This window comes from Paroedura picta, chromosome 2 (genome assembly GCF_049243985.1).
Source record: "Paroedura picta isolate Pp20150507F chromosome 2, Ppicta_v3.0, whole genome shotgun sequence".
NCBI lineage: Eukaryota > Metazoa > Chordata > Lepidosauria > Squamata > Gekkonidae > Paroedura > Paroedura picta.
Genome location: NC_135370.1, coordinates 76,877,831 through 76,899,664, shown reverse-complemented (window position 1 = coordinate 76,899,664; position 21,834 = coordinate 76,877,831). Strand labels below are relative to the sequence as shown.

The following is a 21,834-nucleotide window of genomic DNA, read 5'->3' as shown; positions in this document are numbered from 1 at the left end:
GTGATCTGGCAGATACCAATCCAGTAATAACTAGAGCTATCAAGATGGGTTTTAGTTTTTTAATGTATTGCATGAAAATTTTATATGAGTATTGTAACCTTTTACTCGGTCACTTAATCCCGAAACAAACACAACACATGCAATGTCTATACACTAGACACCACTATTAAGAGAGTAATAATAATGATCACTGTGAGGTCCATGTAGGCTGAGCATCAGGGGAGGTCCCATCAAGAGATTGCTTCCTACTGATTAGTGAAACACCACCTATGTTTCTTTAAATAAAATGACCACATGTGGCTTCAGGAATCAGAGCACAAGATGAGCCAAGCTCTGCTGGATGGCAGGTAATGCTGAGACTGTATAGTCAGACTCAGATTCAAAATGGACGGTGTAAAGTTGATTGAGAAACATGAAGAGGTTGAGAAAATGCTGCTTTGGAACTGAAGTATTGCGTGGTGATTTCAAAAGTTAAATCAGCAGCATCATATTTTGTTGCTTGAAAAAGTTAATGTGATTAATTACATCAGTTTGGAAGGCACTGAATTTGGATATTTTACCACCCACAATAAGATCTTTTCCCCAAACATCAGATTGGTCCTTGGTAGTTTTACCTATCTAATATAGATCTGGGTTCTATCTATTAAATATGGACCCCCCTCTCTTGGCCATACGCCTTAGTGTGGTAAGAGGATTTGTGTGTATCAGCAAAGCTGACAGAAATAACTTAAGGGATCTAGAGGAGGCTAAACTCCTAGCAGAGCCAATCAAGGCAAAATGGCCACAGCTGAGACACTAGAATAAGATATATCCATCCTGTTCAACAATCACAATGGCCACACCAGCAGAAGAGAACAAATAGTTCCAGTGGTGATGAGGGCAGAGGAATTCTTGAAGGATAGCTACTGGTAGCAGCAGAAGTGGTAGGTGATGCTGGTGGAGGATCTTTCATAGAAAACATCAGTTGCACTTCAGGTAACCCAAGTTAGTATTGTGCAGAAGAAGGCAATGGTAAACCCCTTCTAAATAACTCTTACCTTGAAAACTCCATGATGAGACAATCCAAACAAACAAACAAAAAAAGATATTGTGCTGAAAGATGGATTCTTCAGGTAAGATGGAACTTAAAAAGCTACTGGAGATGAGCTGAGGAAAACTGCAAATAGCACTATCCTTAATAATACACTTGGACTAAAGGTGAACGAATGTTCAACTGTTGACATGAATGGATGCATAAGGAAGCTCCAAAGCTGATGCATATAAGAGGAGCACAGAATGTCAGGAGAATGAATCAAGGTAAGCTCAAAAGTGTAACACAAGAAATGGAATGTTTGAATACTGAAATCCTGGGAGTGAGTGAAGTAATGTGGACTAGATTAGGATATTTTCAGATGAAAAAAATTGCACAGTGTATTACTTGGTGAATGATAAACACAGAAGGAAAGGAGTTGCTCTAATTGTGAGGTGATATGTAGAGCAGGCAGTCTGGGGCTATAATACAAAGTCCTACCAAATAATATCAGTCCGAAAGCTTATCAACATAGCCATCATTCAAGTTTATGTACTGTCTACAGATGCTGGTGGGGAAGAAATTGAAAGCTTTTATACAAGTGTACAGGAAGAAACAGATTAGACACCTAAGCAAGATGTGCTGAATCATAAATGACTGGAATGTTAAAGCGGGAAACAAAGAATCAAATATTGTTGGAAGATTGGGACTAGGAGCACAAAATGAAGCACGAGCATGATTCATAGAATTCTGTACAGGCAACATTCTGTTCTACAAGATCAAAAAAATCAAAAGGAAATTTAAAGCATGGTTAGGGATCAACATGAAAATACATTAATTGGACAGAACAAAATAAAGAAAAGAATAGTATACTGAAGAACTCTACAAAAGTGATTAAATGTGTTTCATAGATTACAGCAAAACTTTTGGTTGTGTAAGCTATGAAAAGCTATGGCCGGTTTTAAAAGGAATTGGTGTGCGACAGCATCTGATTGTACTGATGTGCAACCTTGACAAGAATTAACAGTTAGGAAGAATATGGAGAAATGCAGCCCTGCACTTACTGATGGGCTCCTGCTTGCCGTGGTGGAGGAACGACCTACAGGAGGACGCTTGGTGCTGGTACAAGAAACGGCAGGGCTCTGCCGCAAGTGGCATGCCAGCGTTTTTTTGGTGCCCAAAGGAAGGGAGGCATTGAGGCATGGGCTCATGGTGCTATAAGAGGCACAGTGCATGTGGGCTTGGCCTCTTTCCTCCCTGGAGCCTCTGCTGTGAGCTTCTCACCCACCCATACAATTGTATCAGGTCTAGGGCATCGCTGTTTTATAGTTGTCATTGTGGTTGTGTTTATATCATGTTCTTTGTCAGAGCTGGCAGTTTTCAGCGTGGGATGGAGCCTGATTGGGGGAGTCCAGTCAGTGCATCAGACTCACCATTTTAGGGACCTCCCTAAGAGGTGGCATGTATGAGAGCCATACATCCTCTTTGTGGGCCTAAATGCAATCCTGCTAGGCAAACAGAATTGTTTCCAGTTGGCAAAAGTGTCAGACAAGAATGCATTTTATTCCCCTATCTATTCCGTCTATATACACAATATATCATAAGGAAAGATGGATTAGATTAAAATCAAGATGAACTGAAAATTTGTGGAAGGAACATTAATAGTTTGAGATATTAAAATAACACCACATTAGTGGCAGAAAATAATGAAGACTTGAAATAACTAATGAAGAAGGTTAAAGCAGAAAGTGCTAAAGCAGAATTACAGCTGAACATCAAGATGGCAAAAATGCCTATGGAGGAAGTATTACTTTAAGGCTGACTAGAAGAAGATGAAATAGTTAAATATTTTCTATTCTTTAGCTCCACCATCAACCAGAAGGAAGATTGCAACCAAAAACTTAGAAAGTGATTGAGACTGAGAAGAAAAGTCATGATGGATCTAGAAAAGATTCTTAAGTATAAGGATGTGTTGCTGGCAAACAAAATCAAGTCTATTCATGCCACAGTATTCCCCACTACTATGTATGGGTATGAAAGTTGGACAATGAGGAAAGCTGAAAGGAAAAAAAATTGATTCATTTAAATGTGGTGTTGGAGGAAAGTTTTATGGATACCATAATCTGCCAAAAAGACAAATAAGTAGGTTTTAGTTCAAATCTTACCTAGCCTCTCCCTATAAGCTAAAATGACTAAGCTGGGTCTATTGTACTTTGGTTACAATAAAAAGACAAGAACCTTTGGGAAAACAATAATGGTAGGAAAAGTTGAAGGCAACAGGAAAAGAGCTTTTCTGCATTATGGGCTTTTCTGCATGTTTTTGAACAATTTTGGCCTCACAGTGCTTTGGTTTATCCTCTGATTTTTGCACACATTTTAGTTCCAAAATGGTTTGTTGTAGATCCTTCATATAAAAATCTCTATCTGTAGGACTGGAGCAGATACAGCTGTGTTGAAGAGTCTGGCTCTACAATGGATCACCTCAGGGATCTACAACAAACCTTTATGGAACTAAAATATCCCACTTGATGTTGTCAAGAAATGGATTAACAAAGCCAGAATGGTATGCAGAGAAAATATGTTGCAAGACAGGCCTAAAAGTGATAATACAACATCAAATGTGAACATGGACACTGGTACCAGAGCTTGCAATAAACCCAGTTGCCAACTTTTCTGCCAGAAAACACTATCACTGGACCTAACAACATCAACTCCACCATCTCAGGCTCATTCATTTGTTCATCTTCTAACACCATATATGCCATTAGATGCCAACAATGCCATTCAGTTATCATATGGCCACAATCTGCCATCAAAAATCCCCAGACTGATAAATGTGTAGAAGAACACTTCAGTCTTCCAGGACAATCATTGGGGGACCTAAAAGTTGCTGTTTTATTGGAAAGGAATTTCAGAAACAGAATAGAATGGGAGACTGGTGAGCTACAAGTTATTATAATACTTAGGACTATGGAGTCCCCATGGCTTAAGAGAGATATCGTCTCACCACTCACACCATCCATCAGTTTTCATATTTCTTTGTAAACTCTTTTCTTATGTTGAATGACAATTTGCTGCCACTCACAGGTCTTATCAATTGCTTTCACCCAATCTAGCTAGTTACTTATGCATCTTGACTCTAATTAGCCTTTGCTAGAAATACCCTATATGTAATGGTTGGTGACTTCTGTTACAGTGTATCTGAAGAAGTGTGCAAGCACATGAAAACATGTTGCCACTGGACTCAAACTTTATTCCAAGTATCTGAGTACAGTATTGTGAATTTTGAGTGGTTTACTGTAAGTGAAACGGAGGTCTTTTTCTAGTCAGAATCATCAGGCCTGTTTGTACAAATTGTGGAACCTGCTGTAGAGCAGAAAGAAGAGGAAACTGGTGCTGGATTCACTTTCAAGGTAAGACAAAAGGATGGGCATGCACAGGCTCATGAACACAAGATGATGACAAATTTTGGCCAGTTCATGGTATGTGAACTGAAAAGCCACCACAAGTAATTTGTGAGGAGCAGAAAGCATGGGTTTAATTAGCTCTGAGTCAACCATGTTATAAAGTAAATAATAATTCCCTTTTCTAGTATCTGGACATGAACATTATCAATTAAAATTTATTTTGAAAATGCAGAATTTTAAGAGATTTCAATATTTCATCTTAATCATGTGAATTTCCCTGAGTGTGTGTGGGGAGGGGTGGTATAGAAATTAAATAAATAATCATAATCATAAAATAGTAAATAATTTTTATTATCATTTCTTCCTAATATTTCTTCCTTATTCTTATAGGTTGTTTCTTCTGTAAGGATGCAAGAGGCAAATCAAACAAAAATCTCAGAATTCATACTTGTAGGATTCTCAGATAGCATTGAAGTAGAAATACTTTTGTTCTTTCTCTTCCTACTCATTTACATACTAACAATAATAGGAAATCTTGGTATGATTGCATTGATCCAGGCTGGTTCCCTCCGACACTCTCCTATGTATTTCTTCCTCAGTAACCTGTCCTTCATTGACATTTGCTATTCCTCAGTTGTCACTCCTAGGATTCTATATGATCTGTTCAAAGCGAAGAAGGTGATTTCAGACACGGCATGTTTGTTGCAGCAATGGTTCTTCGCCTTCTTTGCCACTACTGAATGCTATGTTCTAACTGCCATGGCTTATGATCGCTTTGCGGCCATCTGTAAACCTTTACTTTATCCTATCACCATGACAAGAAAGAACTGTCACCAGCTTATAGCTGGCTGCTACCTGGTAGGGATTGGAAATGCAATTGTTCATACTAGTGATACATTTAGACTTAATTTCTGTGGTCCCAACATAGTTAACTCTTTTTTTTGTGACATTCCCCCGATGCTACGACTCTCCTGCTCAGACAACTACGTTTCCAAGATGGTTCTCTTTGTCTTCTCTGGTTTTGTTGTTGTATTGAATGCAGCTATTGTTCTCATCTCCTACTCTTATATTCTTTCCACTATCTTGAGGATGAGATCATCCACTGGCAGACGAAAGACCTTCTCCACCTGTGTCTCACACCTGATGGCCATTGTGCTGTATTATGGGACACTGACCTTTATGTATGTTCAACCTGGAGGACTTGAGGCAGTGGAGCAAGACAAAATAGTGTCTGTATTCTACACCATTGTGATCCCCATGCTGAACCCTGTCATCTACAGTCTGAGGAATGAGGAAGTAAAAAAAGCTCTGAAGAGAAAACTGAATAAGAAAATATATCCTCGGTAGCTAAATTATGGGGTTTTGAATAGCATAGATTCCAATAATATAGCCCAGTGCTGCATGCCTGTAAACCCTCCCAAGAAGGCAAATGTCATTGCGCTTCAATTATTTTATTGTTTGAAGCATGAAGTATAGTCCTAACCATACAGCATTAGAAAAATGAGGCACTGGCAGGGAATGCAGACCATAATTCATTTCTTGTCTCTAAATATCAAAGGTAAACAGGCTTCTTCAAACTCAGCTCTTTAGATTCTTTAGCTGCACGGACCTGGATTGATTCTGCATTACTTTGTTTCTTTCTGGTGTGGAGTCTGCTGAATTCAGATGGATTTGAACTCGGGTGTTCCTCTCCCCCCCTCATTGAAATAGAAAGTGTTCTGCACATAATTGGGGAAGCTCAGAACGGGATGCCAATTGCAGCAGGAGTCTCTTTCTTTTCTTAAATTAAGGAGGGGGGAGAGGATTGGAGACAGCAGAGGAGGGGGGATAAATTCAAGAGACAAATCTCTGCTGAGAGAAGTTAGGGCTTCTGGAGTGCTGTCACTTTAAGACAGGGAAGGAAGCCTTGCAACTAGGGTTGGGTGTTTTGGCGCCCGAAGCGGCTGGTCTCTCCCAGCACAGTGAGCACTGTGCCGTAGAGAGGGGAGGGGAGGCTCAGGTGTCAGCACACCGGCAGGTGCACACACGGAGGTGCAGCATGGTGCGGCACTCGCTGCTGAAGCACCCAACCCTACTTGCAACTTGGGAACCAGGAAGTCCTTGAACTGATGCCCTGGCCAATCAGGGAAGACTCCTTTGCTCCCAGGCACGTTAATTCACAAAAAGGAGCCATCTACACATTTACTCATGGTGGTCTTTCAAATATTGAGGCTTATATCCATTCCAGGATATTGCGGGGGAAAGGTAGGGTCACCATGAATCAATCATGATTGCTTAAAATCAAAGTGGAAATTGAGTTCTGTGTAGACTGCAGGGATTCATTTGAATTGGGAGTGGGTAAAAAGCCCCATGCAGACTACATCCTGGCTTCCAGTTGCCAACAGTTCCATAATTTCATGCAGTACAAGTGTGTGTTGTAGTTTACTTATTAGCATGATACTCTTCATACAAATCAGTGTCACTGTTTCCCACTTAAGCTGGTAAATACTGAAGATACTTGAATCCAAACAGCACAATCAATACTTTAGTAATATTTTGATCAGTTTTAAAGAATCTGGATGTCTGGCTTAAAGTTCACAGAGATCAGAAGAAGAAGGAGTATAGAAAGAGCAAATCAGTAGATTATCTAATTGATAGTCATGCTTTCTAGTCAGCTGAGTTATAAAGATTCTGTCACTAAAGACAATTTTAGAATGTGTTATTTTTGGCATTGAAATTTAATGTTTAAATATGAAGTTTAAATGGTTAATGGGTTACATTATTTATAAAGTTAATATTTTTTTTACTAAATTTTTTACTAAATTATGTGCCAAATTTAATACTGCTTGAAACCATATAATTCACTGTATATTGTCAAATACTGACTGGTGCATATCATATGCTATTAATTCTAACTATCATATGCTATTAATTCTAACTTATGAGTTCCTGTCAAATGCTTACTGGTTTATGACGACTGAGGTTAAATGATGAGTACCTCTCTTTGATGCAAACTGTAAGAAGAAGCAGTCAAATATTGACATTAGTTTTCCTTTTTTTTTTTTTTTAAAGAAAGCTCATTTCTACTCTAGACTACACTTTACCCTTCAATCCCCAAATGGACCAGTCTGAACAATTTGCCTTTATGGTTAGGACTGAGCTGCCTTTCATGATGAAGGGACGTCACTTTGGCTGATTGTTGCTGGATTCTTTTCCCCCTAAGCTTTCATGATGATCACTGCCTATGTCCCCTGAAGAGTGCTCCACTCAGCAAATACCAACTGGTTGGTAGTCCCTGGCCCTAAGGAAGTACATCTGGCCTCAACTAGGGCCAAAATGTTCTCAGTCCTGGCCCTACTTAGTGGAATGCGCTCCCAGAGGAGACAGAACTGGTGTAGTTCTGCAGGGCTTGCAAGATCTTCTGCTCAGTTTAGCTCTTCTGCTAAGCTTTTGTTTGGGGCCAGTGATCCTATAGCATCCAATGAGCCCCCCTTTTAAAAAAACACCCCCATGACAACAACTTAATTTGGTAATAAACCTATTCAAAAGGAAAGCACTAGAAATAAAAGCTGTAAGGATGTTGCTGTCAGTTAAAGATATGGTTTAAAATGGTTTTAATATGTTGTTAATTATTCTTTTCTACCTTAAGTTGGTTAAATATTGGAGTTTACTGTGCTGGTGTGAGGATATGAATCTCTGTGTGCCTCTTGTTTACTATTTTTCTAAATAAAGATTTAAAATTTGATTCTCTCTTCTACTTGTTTATTTCTGGGAGTATCCCCATTCCCACAGAGAGATGCGACCTCAGATCTGGCCTCCAATATACAGAAGTAGTGGTCTCATAATATAATTCCACCTTGGAATACATGCTTTACATGCAACGGGACTCTCCAAAAGTTCAGAGTTATACATATGTAGGCCATTTGGGTAACAAAACATGAACGTTTAGCTTTTTGTTTATTTTGAATGCATGCAAATTTCAATAATTAAAATTAAGCAAGATTCAAGTGGGTAGCTGTGGTGGTCTGAAGCAGCACAAGAAAACAAAATCAGAGTCCAGAGGCACCTTTAAGACCAACAAAGATTTATTCAAGGTGTGAGCTTTCGAGGGCAAACAAGTCAGACCCCTGCCAAAAGATTAATGGACACAGGTCTGACATCAAAAACCACAGAACTAAAAACCTGTAGAGGTTCAACCTTCCAGGACATTCAATAAGGGACCAGAACGTAGCTGTTTTATTGCAAAGGAATTTCAAGAACAGGCTAGAAAGAGGGATTGCAGAAATGCAAGTTATTACAACACTCAAAACAATGACATACCCTGGACTCAAAAAGGACAAAGGGTTTTTATCTCACTAGGCATGCTAACCTTGTTTAACTTGTGTATCCACATTCCTCACAATTTATTTTAATTGGGACAATATGATTATAAGGTGATGTTAGTAATATATAATGTAATTTTGAATTTAACTCTCTGGTCTCAGCACAAGATAGTTGCCAGTTCAGCTTTTCACTTGCAGGAATGTTTCACGCTTGGGTAGAGACAGATGGGGCAAGCAACAAATGGTAAAGTGTAAGCCGTTAGTCACTAACATAGACCGTTCATGCACTGGGAACTTAATTGCCCCAGCTTCCATGCAAGAACACAAATTGGGGGTGAATGAGGTACACCGGGACAAATGCTCCCCCATGTGGGTGCAGGAAGAGGTGGGGCAACCTGCCACGACTAAAACTCCAGCCTGCAGCCCGGCATAAAACTTCCAGTGCGTAAACGGTCATAGACAGTTTTATTTCCTCTACTAGCCTAAAATTCCATTGCACCCAGGAATGCCATGGGAGCTAGCAGTGGACCCCCCTGATGGCAGCGCTGCCCAGCGACCAGTGTGCAGGGTGGCGTGAGGGACGTTCTGTAACAGGATGCAAGCCATGGCCCCTTCTCCCACCCCCTAAAGCTGTGATGGGGATGGCAATAAGAGAAACACACAAGTGTTGATAACAGCAAATGTCTGCATTTCTCTGTAGATCATCAATCCAGTCCTCCCTCACCTCATGACTGTGCTTCCCTAGGCAGTGGCCTATTCCTCCCATGGCTGCTTCCCCTCTGAGCGGTCACAAAAGTTCTGTCTGTGACGGAGAGGTCCCAGAGCTTCCTGCAGCAGCACTGCATGCTGGCTCTGCTCAGGCAGCCTGGGGGGACGGAGGGGACTGTTCTCCCCCTCCCCCTCCACAGCCATCCCAGGGCTTGTTGGAACTCTTGCCTCCGCCTATTGCTCTGCCTTCCTTGTTCGCCCAGTAACGACTGTTCCCTCCCCTCCTGTCTTGGCCTGAATCCTTCCCCCTCCTCTCCAACCTTGTGCTGTCTTTCCCACTGGAGGGCCATGCCGCCTCTTGTCTCGCCGGCTGCCTTATATCTTGCCCAACAGGCAAGAGTTGGTGGATGAGGTGAAGGAGGTGGGGACCCTAGGGGGAAGTGACCATGTCCTCATAGAATTCCTTTTGAGATGGGGAGCCAAGGAAGCTTGTAGCCAGATGCGGATGTTGGATTTTCGTAGGGCAAACTTTAATAAACTCAGAGACATGATGAGTGTCATACCATGGACGAGAATGCTGGAAGGGAAGAGAGCATGTGAAGGGTGGGCGCTACTCAAACAAGAGCTATTGCATGCTCAATCAATGACTATCCCAGAAAGACTAAAACAATGCAGGAGCTCTAAGAAGCCTATTTGGATGAACAGAAAATTTCAAGAGGAACTAAGAAAGAAAAGGAAAATGTTCAGGAAATGGAGGGACTAAGAAAAAAAAGGAAAATGTTCAGGAAATGGAGGGAAGGACAGTGCTCTAAAGAAGAGTACCTACAGGTTACTAGGCACTGTAGATCAATCATCAGAAAGGTCAAAGCTGAGAGTGAGCTCAGATTGGCCAGGGAAGCCCATTGTAACAAGAAAAGATTGGATGGATATGTCTCCAACAGGTCCTGCCAGACCAACCTGGTTTCCTTTTTTGACCAAGTAACAGGTTTGCTGGATCAGGGAAATTCGGTTGATGTCATTTACTTGGATTTTAGTAAAGCTTTTGACAAGGTTCCCCATGATGTTCAGATGGATAAGTTGAAGGACTGCAATCTGGATTTTCAGATAGTTAAGTGGATAGGGAATTGGTTACAAAACCGCATTCAAAGAGTTGTTGTCAATGGTGTTTCATCAGACTGGAGAGAGGTGAGTAGCGGGGTACCTCAAGGTTCGGTTCTTGGCCCAGTACTTTTTAACATATTTATTAATGACCTACATGAGGGGTGAAGGGACTACTCATCAAGTTTGCAGATGACACCAAATTGGGAGGACTGGCAAATACTCCGGAAGATAGAGACAGAGTTCAACGAGATCTGAACACAATGGAAAAATGGGCAAATGAGAACAAGATGCAATTTAATAAAGATAAGTGTAAAGTTCTGCATCTGGGTCAGAAAAATGAAAAGCATGCCTACTGGATGGGGGATACGCTTCTAGGTAACACTGTGTGTGAACGAGACCTTGGGGTACTTGTGGATTGTAAACTAAACATGAGCAGGCATGTGATGCAGCGGTAAAAAAGGCAAATGCCATTTTGGGCTGTATCAACAGGGGCATCACATCAAAATCACAAGATGTCATAGTCCCATTGTATATAGCACTGGTCAGACCACACTTGGAGTACTGTGTGCAGTTCTGGAGGCCTCACTTCAAGAAGGACGTAGATAAAATTGAAAGGGTACAGAGGAGAGTGACGAGGATGATCTGGGGCCAAGGGACCAAGCCCTATGAAGATAGGTTGAGGGACTTGGGAATATTCAGCCTGGAGAAAAGGAGGTTGAGAGGGGACATGATAGCCCTCTTTAAGTATTTGAAAGGTTGTCACTTGGAGGAGGGCAGAATGCTGTTTCTGTTGGTTGGAGAGGAGAGGACACGCAGTAATGGGTTTAAACTTCAAGTACAACGATATAGGAAAAAATCAGGAAAAAATTTTTCACAGTCAGAGTAGTTCAGCAGTGGAATAGGCTGCCTAAGGAGGTGGTGAGCTCCCCCTCACTGGCAGTCTTCAAGCAAAGGTTGGATACACACTTTTCTTGGATGCTTTAGGATGCTTTGGGCTGATCCTGCATTGAGCAGGGGGTTGGACTAGATGGCCTGTATGGCCCCTTTCAACTCTATGATTCTATGATTCTATGATAATCCTGGGAGGGGCCATGAACCTGTTCTGTGCCTCTCACAGCTCTTGCCACGGTATCTGGAGGGGCACCAAAGTATGAGGACATCCCTTCTCTTCCCGTGGGGTTGTTTCTCTCAGATTCCCCCATGGGTTTTCCTTCATGTAAACTGGCATTGTGTCAGCTGCTGTGCCGCGGCTCCAGATCCCCATGGGTGTGTCATTTTGGACACCCTCGGCTCCATAGACTTCTGTGGCCAGGCACGTGCCTGCAGGCATCCAGAGGCATTTGTGGGCCAGGGGACGAGGGAAATCCCCCCCCCCACTGGCCTAGCCATCACGGGAGCTGCTACTTGGCCCGCAAAGGCCTCTCACTGCATCTGCGACTCAGCAAACGGCCTTCGTGGGCCGAGGGCTGGCTGGCCATTGTGGGAGCTGTTGCCTTCGTGGGCCAACAGCCAACTGAAAACCCCTCCTCCATTGGTCGGACCACCACTGGAGCTACTGCTTGGCCCATGTTGGGTGTTGACGGCCAGATTGGGTGTCGGGGAAGGGCGCAAACCGTGGGTGTGCCCTCCTCGCCGGCCAGGAAGCTTCTGGTATCGAGACTGGGTGAGCAGCTCGTGTGCGGCTCATGGAGGCTCAGGCCAGACAGCCAGTTCCTGTGTCCCAGACAGCGCCGCCCAGGTGGCCATTTCACAAATATTTAGAGGAACTGTGGTGTTTTTGTGAACTACAACTGAATTTGAGGGGACTGATTGGCTGTTTTAGCAAAGAGTTATCATATAGCTGTATTTGGAGTGCTTATATTCCAAAGCTCATGCCTTGAATGAATATTCATTGGCCTTAAAGTGCCACTGGACTATTATTTTGTTTTAAAGTTAAGCAAAGAGTTGATTAATCATCAAGAAGCTCTCTCCTGAGGAAAAGTCGCAGGTAGCATAAACAGGGTTCTCTTTTGGGTAAGAATGTCATGTGATGCCTGAAATGCAAAAATATACAAAAGAGCTATACCTTTAGATACCACTAATAAGATTTCAATAATATTTAGTACATGGCCTGTTTTTGCTACATGTCTTGGGAAGTTCCTGCATGAGATTTTATTTGAACGTACATTTCTTTAAAGAACATGAACTCTCATAGCTTTTGCCGATGGAGTTCAAGAGGATCGAGCATCTGCTATTCAACAGCAGGTAAGGGTGTGCAATCAGACACAATTTTCCATGATGAATCCTGTAATTAATTTTGATAGTCAATACTGTGGAAGGAAGTCTGTGGTTTGCAATAAGGACATGAGATGTTTTTCATGATTAGTATTTTATTTTTAATAAAAATATAAATAAAATCTTGGAGTTACCAAAGTCCAAAACCAGTAAACTTTTATATAATGGGGGAAAGATTATTTTTGTTCAGATGTTAGAATTAAAATTATTAAATAAATATCTGTTTTTGCTTTCCAAAATGCATGATTGCTAATCATTTCGAATTTTCATTATTTTGTACCTGTTTCCAAACTGATACATTTTATTCTGATTTTAGACTTTATTCCTTTTGCGTATTCCTATTGAAAGAATGCAAGAGACAAATCAGACCCAAGTATCTGAATTCATACTCTTAGGATTCTCAGATCGATCAGAAGTGCAGTTAAGTTTGTTCTTGATCTTTCTTCTCATTTACCTACTGACTCTCATTGGAAATCTGGGTATGATTGTGCTAATTCAGACAGATTCTCTCCGACACTCTCCAATGTATTTTTTCCTTACTAACTTGTCCTTCATTGACATGTGCTTCTCCTCCTGCATCACTCCAAGATTTCTGTATGATCTCCTCTTAGGCAGGAAGGTGATTTCATACAATGCATGTGCAACCCAGATGTGGTTTGCTACCACCTTTGCTGTAGCTGAGTGCTACCTATTAGCTGCCATGGCTTATGATCGCTTTGTTGCTATCTGTAGGCCACTGTCTTATCCAGTCATCATGACCAAAAACATCTGTTTCCAGCTCATATTTGGCTGCTACCTGGTTGGGCTTGTGATTTCAGTTGTTCACACCAGTGGCACATTCAGGCTTTCTTTCTGTGGCCCCAATGAAATCACGTCTTACTTCTGTGACATCCCCCCTTTGCTGCGGCTCGCTTGCTCAGACAACTATGTTTCCACAACAGTACTCTTTGTTGTCTCTGCTTTTGTTGTGGTATTGAATGCAGTTATTGTTCTCATTTCCTACATTTGTATTCTTTCCACAATCTTGAGGATCCGGTCATCCACAGGCAGACGAAAGACCTTCTCCACCTGTGCCTCACATCTGATGACTGTTGTTCTGTACTTTGGGACATTGACCTTTATGTATGGTCAGCCTGGAGGAATTGAGGCAGTGGAACAGGACAAGGTAGTGTCTGTATTCTACACCATTGTGATCCCCATGCTGAACCCTGCCATCTACAGTCTGAGGAACGAGGAGGTGAGAAAAGCCCTGAGGAGAAAGCTCAATCAGAAAATCTTTCTTTAGCAGATATCACTGGATACAGAACAATTTCATCCAGTGCTCTTCTTCTTCTGGCTTCTCCAGTACAATCTGTACATTTCATCTTTTTCATTAAATATTTTTGGACTATTTCACATATTTGGAAGAGGGGATATCTTGCTTTGGGGGCTTGGTATGAAAAGTGTGTTGCAACACACTTTCTGGTTCTGGAAATAAAGTCTCATATGTGAATGTATGGTTAATTAAGGAAGATGGATGTTGTGATTAGGTATATGCATTTGGTTTACCTGTTCCAGAGAAACTAACACACTGAAAAATCCAGATTTTCTAACCTATTTCAGCTACCAGTACAGCTGGCCTGAATAAAATAAAATATATTCCAGCTTGTATTTAGGCATATTCATCTGTACCTTCTGTTTGGCTCCAGCCCTTCCAAAGGTAGTAAAATGCTACTGAGCCGGGTTTGAGTATCTGAGGCAAGTTGGGAGAGCTGGAGCACTTGGTGTTTGATAACAATTTAGATATAGTAGATATCTCAGAAATATGTTGGAATGGGGAAAATCTATGGAACACAATTATAATTTTCTGGGTAGATTCAAATGGGTAGCTGTGTTGGTCTGAACTAGCACAATAAAATCAGAGTCCAGTAGCACCTTTAAGACCTGATTAAATCTTTGTTGGTCTTAAAGGTGCTTCTGGACTTTGATTTTATTGATTTTCTGGGTATAAGTTCTTTAGGTAGGACAGGGAGGGTCAGGTTGTTGTTGTTACATTGTACATCAAAGAGGGCATAGAGCCAAATAAGTTTTAAAACAACAGGGGAATTAACTCCCTAACAGAAGCACAAAAGTGGGGGTGTACTATTGCCCACCTGATAAAACCTTTGAGACTGACCTTGAAATGGAGAAGGAAATAAGGGAGGCAACTAAAGCAGATAATGTCACTATACTGAGATATTTCAACTACTCTCACATTGACTGGGTAAGTGTGTTCTCAAGTCATGTTGTAGAAATGAGATTCCTAGACCCCTGAAATGATATGTTCACAGAGCCAACCAGAAGGGTAGTGATCTTGGACTTGGTTCTGAGCAAGTCTTAACCTGGTGAGAGATGTAAAGTTTGTAATACCAATTGGGATCAGTGACCACAGTGCTACTAAGTTTGGCATTAAGGTCAATGGAAACTTACCCAAAAGTCCAAAATTGTAATATTTGATTTCAAAACCGGGAACCTTACAAAAATGAGGGGCATGGCAAAACTGAAGCCCAAATAGAATGCATTCTGCAGGTTAGAAAAGGCACTGCCAAATCTAAAAGAAGGCCTGCATGGTTAATAATGCAAGTCAAGATAATTAGGCATGCAAAAAGAGATTTTGAGGGGTTGCTGAAAGACAAACAAACTTTTTAAAAAATGGAGCAGATAACCAGCCAGAGAAGTAGTGTGGCCTTTGGATAATAAAGCAATGGATTACTAAATGAAGATGCGGGGATGGCAGAGAAGTTCAATTATTTTGTTACTTCTGAATTAATTGTTAAAGGTATGTAGTACCCATGCCACAGCCCCTCTTTTCAGAAAAGGAATCTGAATAACTGAGACCAATTGAGGTAACTAATTCAAGATTTACTGGTGAAATTAAAAACCTGTAAGTCTCAAGGTCTTGATATCATACACCTGAGTATTCTTAAGGAACTCAAACATGAGACTGTTGATCCACTATCCTAGTGGTCCCCAACCACCGGGCCGCGGCTCCCTCTCCCCGCCCCCCCCCCAGTAAAAAACTTACCAGGCCGCAAGCTTGCGGCCCGGCAAGCTTCTTACTGTGGGAAGGGGGGAGAGGGAAGCAGGGCCATGCACGCGCATAGCGCATATGCCGCTTGGCACAATGCGCGGCCGAGCAATCGCCCTCCCTGCTGCCGCCGGTCCCCAGCCTCAAAAAGGTTTGGGACCACTGCACTATCCTGTATGCAATGACTAGCAGGCAGGTTTTGGGGGGCAGGAAGAAAGGCACTGACAACTGAGTGGATGAAAAACTGGCTACAGCTTTTATTGATTACACAGATGTTGGCCCCACAGCCTGCCATGATATGAAGAGCCTGTGATAGCGGCATCCACCACTAATCATGCCCACGGCAGCATCCAGATCCCTCATCTCTGCCCCCAGGAGACGGGTTCCATAGCTGGTGTTCCCACCTGGCATGCCAGGCTAGGCACAGACCTAACCTGGCCCATGCCAGGCCACCTGGCCCTGCAAGCTTGCTTTCCCCTCTGGGTTGGCCAGCCTCACCCCAGCCATCTCCAGGAATCTCCTTGATTGAGCTCTCCCTGAACAGCCTCCTTAACCATGGCTGACCCGCAACCCCAAAAGCTGTGCCAAAAATTGAATAGTAAACAGGAATTCAACCGTGAGAAACATCTCAATTCAACAATGTCATCTTAACAGGGTGGGTGGGAGGATGTACGCTCTGCTGTCGCTGGGAGGCACGAGGCCCCAGTGACACCGCCCCATGCGCAAATAGGTGCGGCTGGCCATGTGCCTCTCCCTCCCAGCTCTCATATCCCTGGCCAGCTGACTGGCCGCTTGAGAGCCATGTGCCTTCCCTCCCCTGCTGCTTGTTCAATAGCTGTGTGGGCTGACTCCCAAGCCGCATTTCATGTTGAATGCATATAAAATGTACACCTAATACAGTTGATTTACCATCATACACTCTGTCAATGCTGAGATAGATAGCAGCACCTATCCCTGATAATTCAATTAAATAATTTAATTTTTCATAGCTTAAATTTGTTGATACTGAACTTGTTTTATTTGTTACTAGGGGTAAAGCCCACTGTATTTTTAAATACAATGGGTGCTACCATGGGCGCTGGTGGGGTAGGGGGGCTCGCATGGCGCTGCGGCCCCACCGGCCCCTCTCCTCAATCTCTCCCCTGATTTGGCGGCTTTGGTGCGGTGACAGGCGAAGCCTTTGCGCCGCGACAAAGCCTTTCACCCCCCCTCCCCCCTGGGGTCGGCATGACAAAAGGAGCAGGCCTGACGCATCTCCGACATGTCAGGCCTGCTCTTCTTGCCACGCTGATGCCTTTCCCCCCTCCTCCCTGAGGTCCCGGCTTCGGCAGGTCTGCTCTTCTGGGCACATCAAAGCCTTCCCACCACCGCCCTCCCCATGCAAGGTCCCGGGCTCACCACTGGGAAAGGAGCAGGGCCGCCACGTATTCGATGCGGCGGCCCTGCTCCTTTCCCAGGAGCGAAGCCTCTTTCCCCGGCCTACTCAACTTGGAGTCCAAGTCCCACCTTCCTGCAACCCCACCACTACCACCATCTCCCCTGCAGTAGAACCTTTCCACTGTGGCTGTGTCCAGGATGCTGAAAACTAAGGATGACTGTGAAAAGCTACAAGAGGACTTCTACAGGTTGGATGAGTGGGTGATAATGTGGCAAATGGAATTTAATATTGGTAAGTGTTGGATGATGTACCTTGGGACCAAAAATCCCAACTTCAAGTGTAGGCAGAGATTGAGAAAGAAAAAATATCTTGGGGTCATAGTGGAAAGCTCAATGAAAATGTCAACCCAGAGTATTGCAGTGGTGAAAAAGGCAAACTCTGTGTTAGGGATTATTAAGAAAGGGATTGAGAATAAAATGGCCAATATTGTAATACCCCTGTAAAGATCTACGGTGCAGTATCATTTGAAATATTGTGTACAGTTCTGGTCTCTCTATCTCAAGGGGCTGATAAGGGGGTTGAAGGACCTTCCATATAAGGAAAGACTGATGAGTCTAGGACTTTTCAGCTTAAAATAGAGATGACTGAGGGAGAAATGATAGCAAATTATAAAATTATGCATGAGGTACAGAGAGGTGACAAAGAGAAGGACCATTTCCGCATGGAGGCATAAAACATTTCTGCATTGCTATGGGGAAATGCCACAACAGTAAAACATTTAAAAAAACAAACGTTCACTTCCACGATGCTACAGGATCACGTAACAACAATAAAACATTTCCTTAGATTCCTTTTCAGGATTCTTTGTATAATGGTCTCTCTTTATGTCCAGGTAGATTTGTGATAGGCTAGCCATGGTAACTGGACCCCAATGATTGTGTGTTCTTGATAAAGATTTAAAACACAGAGCATGTATACCAAGCTAATGGGGCTGCTTCATCACATGCTTCCCCTTCATACCCCACCACCAGAAAACACAAACAGGAATGTGTTTTGGCTGCATGATCCTAATATTACTGTGCACAATGAAGTCATGTCGCTTTGTGGTCCTGTAGCAACGTAGACCACTGTATTAAAAAAAAAATGATCCAGAAATGGAGAAGGGTGCTTCCTCACTTCAGACGGGCTTGCCCCTGTTTGTGTCCTGATCTGCAGAGTGACAAGAAAGATAAATCATTTTTTTTTTTGCAATTTCCCTCATCACAGAGCAAACTAGTTGATAACACACTTCAACCTCTGCACAGCTACGGGTTGCTGCTGATGTCATGTGGAAGCAGCACTAAAACCCGTGAGTATTGAAATGGGCATATTCCTCATGTGAAAATGATCAAGGGTTTCTCCATCTCCCAAAATATTAGAACTTGAAAGCACACAGTGAAACTGATGGGCAGGAGGTTCAGGATGGACAAAAGAAAATGCTTATTTACACAAAAAATGATTAAAATGTAGAATTTGCTGCAAGTGGTTGTATTTATGAACACAGGAACAAACAACTTTAAAAGAGGATAAGTCATATTAATGGAGGATAGGTCTATCAAGATGATTTTGCACGGTGGCTGCTGCACTGGACCACCAGTGGTGTATAGCTGCATTGTTTGCATGCACTGCAGCTTTCTGTGTCCCCACGGGGAACACTCTTCAGCACCGGATCCACTCTGGTGCCAAAATATGTCCCCTGTGGGGATACAGCTACAGTGGAAAGGTTCTACCGCAGGGGAGGTGGTGGTGGTGGTGGTGGTGGGGTTGCAGTAAGGTGGGATTGTGTGAGAATGCAATCCCACCTTCATGTAAAAAAAACCAAAAAATGCTCCAATTGGCCCCTACAGTGCTGCAAAGTGCAGTGGACCCAAATGTCCCTCCAGGCAGAGGGACATTCACGTTCCCTTAACACGTGCCTTAAAGGGCACGAGGCCTGGGAGTGGCCTGCCCCAGCAGTGACATCATATGGAAGCAGGGATATCATATGATTGTACTCCCTGTCATATGATTGTACTCCCAGCCTTTTCTGCCTGTGTGGAATCAGTGGTACTAGCCATGGTGATTGAGAGTAACCACATTGCAAGGCACTAAACCTCTGAATCCCAGAGCCAGGAGGCAACATTAGTGGATGGTTTTGTCCTTTATGCTCTTTGTTGGCCCTTCAAAGGTATTGATGCATGCCCATGTGTAGCATTATGCAGATAGGAAAGAGCTTAGCTACTTCCAGGGTCTGCATGACATGTTGCCCTCCCATGTGGTGGAGAAAATGGAACCACATCTTCAGCTGCCCAGCCTGCTTGTTGACCTTGCATGTTTGTAGAATGCACAGTCTAGAGGGTCATCTTCAGGATGCAGAGTCAGCAGATATCAAAGAAGGGAGTGACCAGGGTCACCTGGACAGGATAGAATTAGACCTATCAGGATATTTAATACTCATTAAAGGAAGATGGTTCAGTTGTCCTTGACTCGTACTACACTAGTTTGTGGACAACACTCAGCACTGACATCAGTATCTTGACAATGTCTTCCAACACATTCATAATAACAGAGTAGCCCTTATGGAGGGCTGAAGTTGCATCTGCTCAAGCACACCATCTAGTGTCAGACATTCCTTTTGGCAGGTTGTTGAAATTCACAATTTGATAATGCATTTGTAAGGAGTGAAAGCATGGAAGAACATGTAAAGGTTTTCAATGAAGGTTAATAAGTGGATGGATTCTAGGCAACAATCCACAGCACAGTTCCCAACCAAATTCAGAGAATGTAGGAAACTGGCATTATCATAACTTTGCCCTCAACAATCTTTGAGTCAATCACACTTTCTTTTTAAAAGTTGAGAAGAACTTTCTTTCCATATCTAAAAACCTGATAAATCTTTTGACAGGTCCAGATGTTAAATCATATCACCCAGTCACAATAAGTTGGTCAATGTTTGCTGCATCTGGTTTTGAATCCAGTGAGACTGAACAATATTTGCACTTAATCCCATTGATTATTTTGCCAAGCATCCTAGCCCCTATGAGACTTTTTGGAGAGATATGAGGTATGACAAGACGTCATATCTCTCTAGTCCCAAGTTACCTTAATGAGTTACACTGCTAAATACCAAGTGGCCAAAACTACTCCCATGAAAATTGAAAAATTTAAAGGGGAATGATAACTCAAACACCTATTGCTTATTTAAAGGAACCACTAAAGGGGAAAAAGCATGTAAGTCATGATGTCCAACAGGTGTAGACTATGAGGACCCAAAACAAATGCTCTCATTTCATCTCAGATATTATGTCCACAGGAAAAAAGAGTATCCAGAGAGAAAATAAAATATGCTTCCTGTTTTTGTAAAAGTAATTTCAAATTGGTATTCTGGTATGGTAGTGATCTGAAATGTTTAAAACAAAATTTTTAAAATCAGACCACAGATGATTCATTTGAATGCAATGTGAAACCATTGGAGCGGATTCGACTCATCTCAATAATCTGGACTTGTGTTCCAGAAAGCGAAGTTTTATACGTCGAGAACTGTGTCCCACCTAAAACTTTTGGAAAGGACAGACCACAAGATACAGGACCATGGCAGTATTACAGTTGGTAAAGAAGTTGCTATGTAACATAATATTTTTATACGGAACTGTGAAACTGGATCCTTCTAAGAAGGATTCACAGGCAGCACAATTATCACACCTATGATGTCCAGGAGGTAAACTAGAAACTTGGGCTTGAGAAGACAGATCTGAACGAATCAACAAGTTTCCTATATTTATTGTGCGTTTCCATGCAAAAACAGGGGGGACATCACTCTCATCAGTAGGATAGTAGGATTGTTGGCCCTGGCTGATTGAGGGGATAAATTGAGTCAGTTGTTTGCCGCCATCTTTAGCTTTAATAATTTTAGTAACGTAATTCGGGTATTTATGGGGCTTACTGTATTTTATTCTTTTATTGTATAAACTGCCATGAGCTCAATTGGGAACTGTGGTATATAAACCCAAATAACAAACAAACAAATAAATCTGTTAGTGGGTAGTTGCTGCTCTTACGTGATAATCAAAATTACTCATCTGAATTTTTGTTCAATTTAAGATGCAACTGAAAAGGAGGATGTGAGCTTTGCTGGGGTGGGGGGGTTGTACCACACTTTTTACTACCCAGAGATGTCTCATATCAGATTATAATTGCCTTCCCTTCCTTTCCCCACAACAGACACCTTGTGAGGTAGGTGAGGCTGAAAGGAACTCTGAATGGTCCAAAGTCACTCAGCGGCCGCATGTGGAGGAGGAATAGGAAATCACCCACTTCTCCAGAACAGAGGCTGCCACTCTTAACCACTGCACCAAGATGGCTTTCTTGCAATTATTTGGAAGCTTGCATTAATCCCTGTGCTAAAGTAACAGAGCATACCTGCCCAAGAAGTGTACATTTCTGTGAAAATATTTTCAAATATTTGAGGTGTACAAAACAGAAATTTAGAGCCAAAAATATACACAGAAACAGTTGTTTTGAGTGATTAGTTCCGGTTCCCGGAACACTATAAGGAATCAACTGTTCTTATTGTAAAGGAACAACCCTCCCTG

The 21,834-nt window shown here is 42.4% G+C and overlaps 2 protein-coding genes across 2 annotated transcripts; both read left to right on the top strand.

The window, feature by feature from the left end:
• The first annotated feature begins 4,812 nt into the window (after positions 1-4,812).
• Positions 4,813-5,763, top strand: LOC143828716 (olfactory receptor 5G9-like). Its single transcript, XM_077318964.1, has one exon. The coding sequence runs from the start codon at positions 4,825-4,827 to the stop codon at positions 5,761-5,763; it is 939 nt and encodes a 312-aa protein (XP_077175079.1). The 5' UTR covers positions 4,813-4,824.
• Positions 5,764-13,149: 7,386 nt separating this feature from the next.
• On the top strand, positions 13,150-14,085 carry LOC143828715 (olfactory receptor 5AP2-like). Its single transcript, XM_077318963.1, has one exon. The coding sequence runs from the start codon at positions 13,150-13,152 to the stop codon at positions 14,083-14,085; it is 936 nt and encodes a 311-aa protein (XP_077175078.1).
• Positions 14,086-21,834: the final 7,749 nt, after the last annotated feature.